General features: G+C 38.4%; 1 protein-coding gene across 1 annotated transcript in view; it reads left to right on the forward strand.

The window, feature by feature from the left end:
• LOC149124592 (phosphatidylinositol 3,4,5-trisphosphate 3-phosphatase TPTE2-like) overlaps positions 1-6,392 on the forward strand; it is a 42,352-nt gene that overhangs the window by 32,942 nt on the left and 3,018 nt on the right. Inside the window, exons 9-15 of the mRNA XM_089303302.1 lie at positions 636-735; positions 860-923; positions 2,346-2,410; positions 3,144-3,204; positions 4,144-4,225; positions 4,330-4,418; positions 5,028-5,089. Coding sequence (XP_089159428.1) covers positions 636-735; positions 860-923; positions 2,346-2,410; positions 3,144-3,204; positions 4,144-4,225; positions 4,330-4,418; positions 5,028-5,089 — 523 coding nt within the window. The remainder of the gene's footprint in view (positions 1-635; positions 736-859; positions 924-2,345; positions 2,411-3,143; positions 3,205-4,143; positions 4,226-4,329; positions 4,419-5,027; positions 5,090-6,392) is intronic.

Raw genomic sequence — 6,392 nt, forward strand, 5'->3', positions numbered from 1 at the left:
TGATCCCCATTCCACACCTACTAAATCTGTGGCTCTGGCACCCAAGCAGTCTATCTTTAAACAAGCTCTTCCAGATGATGCATTTATGTGTGCCCAAGTTAGAGAAGTACTAGTCCAGAAGATCAGTTCCCAGCTAGCGCACTTGGGAAGGGTGTCAATCTGCTATCTGCCTGACGTTCATTAGCAGTGGTAGTAAACCTATGTTACTGAGGAGAATAACACTGTTGAATAGTAAGTTTGTTTTGATGGGGAAAACTTGAATATTTCTTAAACTGTAAATATTGAATAAACAAATTCTAAGAACTTATTACTATTTTTCTAGGCTGAATTTCTCAACTTATCATTATGGGCATTTTAAGTCAGATAATTCTTTGTTATGGGAAAGAGGACAATTTTATTCATTGTATGGTATTTGGTAGCAATCCTGGCTTTTATCCACTAGATGTGAGTAGCACCCCATACCAGCAGCTGTGACAATCCAAAATGTCTCCAGCCAATGCGAGGTTCCCCTAGGTGGGTGGCCAGGAGTAGGTGGCATACGTGCCCCTGGTTAAGAACCACTGCTCCAGACTTTGTCCATCCTGATAAAATCCTGTTTCTGAAACAAAAAAATGGATCTTTTAAATGTTTGTTAGGCTGGCTGTTCTGCTTCGACCTCTACGCCTTGTAATTTTGATAAGAGTTTTCCATCTGGCTTATCAAAAAAGACAACTTGAAAAGCTGACCAGAAGATTGGTGAGTGGGCAAAACATGAGTTTGGGGACATAATGGCAAGGGTTGTAGATACCTGCATAATGTTCTCTACCTCTAAGTTGATTTGTGTTTTACAAATAAGTTAATGACTGTTTTGAACTCTCAGGTTTCAGGAAACAAAAGGAGATACAACAGAGATGGATTTGACCTGGATCTCACTTACGTAACTGGTTTGTGAAGCTTAGCTGTCAATTTACTTACATTAATGTCCTATTTTTCTTGTGTGCAGTTAAATTTTTCTTTTTCTTTAGCCTTTTCTAAGTCATTTTCTTCCCAGGTTTTCTTTCCCACACAAACACATATGCCAGTGGGGTGGTATGACATATCTGTAATTTAACCCTTACAATAGAAGATCACCATATCATACCAAATCAGGGATACTTGACTGCTGTACAGAAAGTTGAATGATTTCTTCTGATGCCATTTGAGTTTCTTGAGAATTTATTGAGTTCTGATAGTTCTCTTGGGTCTTACAGATTCCAGAGAGTCCTCTTTTCTTCCTAGAACCCCAGAGATGGAGGCCACTGCGTTGTAGGTCTTAAGTCTTTTGAGTCAGGAGTGTTGAAACCCTGGAAATTCCCACCATCACTGGAATCCAGACCTCTCAGTTTTCCTCTGGTGCTTCACAGGGTGCTCTGGCATATTATTAGAATCAACTGAGTCTTAGATCGCCATGACAGTTTATTGGTCATTACCTTGGATGATTTAGTATATTCTCTTGATTATCCTGAGTCTGGGTTAGCTTTTTTCTGAAAACCTCAATCTTGAAAGGTTTTTTCAAAGTTTCCATTATTCTATTTGAAAGGCAGAGTTACAGAGAGAGGGAGAGGAAAAGAGAGAGGAGGAGAAAGAGGGAGAGAAAGAGAAATATCTTCCATTCACTGGTTCATTCCCAAGTTGGCTGCATTGGCTGGGGCTGGGCCAGGCCCAAGCCAGGAGCCAGGAGCTACATCTGGGTCTCCCACATGGATGGCAAAAGATCATGTACTTGCGCTATCTTCTGCTGCTTTCCCAGGTGCATTAGTAGGGGGCTGGATCAGCAGTGGGGCAGCTGGGATTCAAACTGACACTCATATACGATGTCAGCCTCACAGGAAGCCGCTTACCCCAATATACCACTAGGCCAACCCCTTGAACGTTCTTTTCAGGGCCAGCACCCTGGCTCACTTGGTTAATCCTTTGCCTGGAGTGCCGGCATCCCATATGGGTGCCGGGTTCTAGTGTTGGTGGCTCCTCTTCCAGTCCAGCTCTCTGCTGTGGCCTGGGAGGGCAGTGGAGGATGGCCCAAGTGGTTGGGCCCTGCACCCGCATGGGAGACCAGGAGGAAGCACCTGTCTCCTGGCTTTGGATTGGTGTAGCTCCGGCTGTAGCGGCTATTTGGGGGGTGAACCAACAGAAGGAAGACCTTTCTCTCTGTCTCTCCCTCTTGCTGTCTAACTGTAAAATAAATAAATAACTGTCAAATAAATAAAAAAGAAATTAACTTAAAAAACAAAGTTCTTTTCCATTATCTAAGCATACTTAAAATAAATTTTCATATATTATATCATATCCTTAATCACATTCGTAACAGTGACTATTTTGAATTTCAGATCGCATAATTGCCATGTCATTTCCATCTTCTGGTAAACAGTCTTTCTACAGGAATCCAATTAAGGTAAGAGTATTTATCTAGTAAATACTCATTTCTCAGTGAACACAGATGTGGAGTCTTAGTTTACTGTTGACCCAGGTTTGTTAGTATTCCTCTGAAATCTTACTCTCTAAGGTAAAATATCATAATGGATTGATATCATGTATTTTCGCTGTATTTTAAGTAACAGCTATTATTTATTTTCAAAATTATATATACACAGATATATATTCATTTTTAAAATAAATGCATCACAGTATCTCCATATTGCCATGACTTATCTAAAGTTTGATAAAATCTTATCTTTTTCTTCCATGTATACACACAATACTATCTATGTACTTTTACATTTTTTATATAATTCTTAGTTATACCATAATAATCAGAATGTTGTCTAAAAGATATCTATTGAAAATTAGATTTAAATAAGAACTATATGTTAACTGGAAATTAATTATTTGGACAATACATAAAATAGAGCTAGCTAATCAGTTAATTTCCTTCTCTGGTGGCAGTAAACAATGCACATTTAGAGTAGAGAATAATTTGAGTAGCCAGGCACATTTGGTGAACTGTCTGAAAACCATCCATGGCTTAGACATGACTTGGACTGCATGTACCTTCATATTCTATGAATATCCCCTAGAAAGCATGAGTGAGAGACAAACAGAAGTAACAGACATTGTGTTCCTGCAACTAACTCCTAGGTCATTCCTAGGTTATGCTGGATAGTAAGATATGTGTCTGTCTCTTTTAGGAAGTTGTGAAGTTCCTGGATACCAAACATCCAAACCACTACCGAGTCTACAATCTGTGCAGTATGTACATGACTTGATATTTTGCTACTATAGATAGAAACAATTCTGTATATTGGAAGACAATTTCATTTCTACTTGTCATTTAATCATAAGACTTGGTGGTAGTGAGGAGAGTGAGCTCAAAAATATTGATCTTGCTCAGGTACATTTAATAGGAAAATTGAGCTCAGCAGCACAGAGTGCCCTACAACAGAAGCAGGCCTGTTAGAACCTAGGAGGCAGAAGTTGAGGTGAACCATATTAGGGATGATCCACTCCAGTGGTTTCAGGGTTAAGAAGACTTTCTATTTTCCTATTTTTCTGTGGCACACTGCATAGAGGACACAGACCAAAAAAAAAAAGAATTTTCTCAAAACAACTAAGTAGGTGGGGGTGGGGTGGGGAAGATTGTCATTTTTAGCCTTTGTTTATACTCCTGTGGAACTGTGGTCTTCTCACTTTTTACTTGTTGAATATTATGGTTAGTAGTGAATTACGCCTGTGGTTATAGAGTGGATAAAAATTATAAAAAAGGAAACTAAAACATTTAAAGAAAATTAACAAATTATATCCCTAGGTTATAACTTTTGTCTCTCCTGATTTTTTCCTCTATTTGTTTATTAAGTGGACATTTTCAGAGGGAAAGCATTTTGGCCAGTTACATTGCCTTTGCTCCATTTTTTCCGAATACCCTACAATAGTATAATGATAGTCTGCTATAAAGCTAAAGTAAAGCCTGTTGAACAAAAAAATCAGTTGGATTTAGATCACCTGAAATGGATAAGTCACTAATATTCTTATGTTTTTGAGACCCTTAAGTTAGTTTTAGAGCAGTTAGAGCCACTCAGCTGTTTTTGAGAGTGGATAAGGAACTTCCAAAAGAAAACTTTAACTTATTCGTAACTTCATCATTTATTGTTATTAGGTATGAAGGTATGACATCTGTATGATTTATTTTAGGTGAAAAAGCTTACGATCCTGAATATTTTCATAACAGAGTCCAAAGAATCATGATTGATGATCATAACGTCCCTACTCTCAGGTAAGTTTTATGCCACACTGGCTGTCAGAAGAGGGTTAAACGCATTGGGCTTTATTCTATGGGGAATATTTTAATTCAGCTAAAAGTCTTACTTTTAAAATCAGTGAGATGGTGGTGTTTGCCAAAGAAGTAAATATGTGGCTGGCTCAAGACAAGGAAAATGTCGTAGTGATTCACTGCAAAGGCGGCAAAGGTAATAGCACTTTTTCTTTTTTTCTAAATAAATTCAAAAGGTATATTAAAGTATAAAACAGATTCATCTTACTATCACACAATATGAGTAAGTTTTAAAATATAGAATTTTTTTTAAGTTTTATTTATTTGAGAGGCAGAGTTACAGATAGAGGGAGAGACAGAAAGAGAGGTCTTCTATCCACTGGTTCACTCTCCATTTAGTTGAAATGGCCAGAGCTGGGCAGTTCGAAAGCCAGGAGGCAGGGCTTCTTCTGGATTTCCCACATGGATGCAAGGGCCCAGGCTCATTATCAGAGAGCTAGATCAAAGTAGAGCAGCTGGGACCCAAACCCGTATGACATGTCAACACCAGCAGGCAGTGGCTTTACTGACTGCACCACAGCACCAGCACCTTATTTATTGGAATTTTAAAAAATGAAATGGGGGAACTTAAAGATTCAACCACAAAACAGTGAAATATCTTGGCTATTACTGAACTTAAATATTTTGGTTAAACAAGCACATTCAGGGTATATAAAAGTCAATCCAAAACACACTCTGGAAACTTCTGTATTTTCATACTAAGTTCTACCATGAACTGGCTTCTTTAACTTCTTTTCTTTTTTAGGGAGAACTGGGACCATGGTCTGTGTTTGTCTCATTGCTAATCAGCTCTTTGGTACTGCAGAGGTATGAAGGATGTTGCCACACTCTGTCTTGTGCTGCCTGATATTGCTAGTTCTGAAACATCACTGCTAGGATGTTACAGTGACTCTCTGAGTCCTATGGTTAAGTGAAACTGTAACTGGGAGGTTGTCATTAGAAAGTATTTTTTGGCTCCTCCTTTGTTTCATATCCACTATGACATTAATAAATGACTACTTCTTACTCTGGACCAGGACTAGGGGGAAATTTGTGAGGCACAAAATTTAAGGGAATATCAAAAATCTCAGTAGTTAAGGTAATTGTAATGCAATATTTTAAAAATAAGAATAATTTTTTAAAAAGCCATGATGTATATACTATTAACCTTTTAAATACAGGTGGGTCCCAGTAGGGGCAGGATTAGTGAGGTAAGAAAAGCCATACTATACAAATGCAGAGCACTGCAGGAAAAGAGATGCATCCTTGCCACTAGGGAGACTTCTTCCTTCCTCATGGGGATAATATCAAGATTAATTAGATGAGTTTTCCAGAGGACCTTGGCTACCCTTGAATATGCTAAAAATAGATAATGGGTCTTGCTTTCCCACTGAGTCTCTAATGGTTAATTATTATTTTTGCATAGTCAATAGACATAATACCTGTAACACATAGAAACTGCTGAGAAAACAAGGTGAGTTGCTCCCATGTCTTAAGCAGCGTTCATTTTCTGCCATGATATTGTTGGGAAGCTGCCACTTACGCACATACTTCCAGCAGCTCTGGTCTGCTGGTCTGCAGTAGAGAGAAGACAAGCTGAGGGTTATGCACAACAGCCAGCCCTCTAATCTAGCCACTTTTGTCTGTATAAGTTAAGATACACATGTTTTAAAGTAAGTGTTCGAGGACATTACGTCAAACATTATTTTTCAGTGAGTTGTAAAAGCAACTTAATGTGTAGCATTTCCTTACTAAAATGGAGACAGAAAATATCAATGTTTGATGTGTGTGTCTGTGTGTGTGTCTATGTGTGTGCTTGTCTGTCTCCTGTGTTTATTAATGTGGATTAGAGTTTCAATTTTTTCCATCTGACAAATTATTTTCTTTATTTTAATAATTTTTAAACTTATTTAATAAATTTTGAAAGTACAACTTTTGGATTATAGCAGCTTTCTTCTTATTATTATATTTTTTTGACAGGCAGAGTTAGACAGTAAGAGAGAGAGAGAGACAGAGAGAAAAGTCTTCCTTTTTCCATTGGTTCACCCCCCAAGTGGCCGCTATGGCCGGCGCATTGCGGCCGGCACGCTGCACTGGTCCAAAGCCAGGAGCCAGGTGCTTCTTCCTGGTC

Source organism: Oryctolagus cuniculus, chromosome 9, assembly GCF_051225735.1.
Source record: "Oryctolagus cuniculus isolate XC-2025 breed Fujian yellow rabbit chromosome 9, ASM5122573v1, whole genome shotgun sequence".
NCBI lineage: Eukaryota > Metazoa > Chordata > Mammalia > Lagomorpha > Leporidae > Oryctolagus > Oryctolagus cuniculus.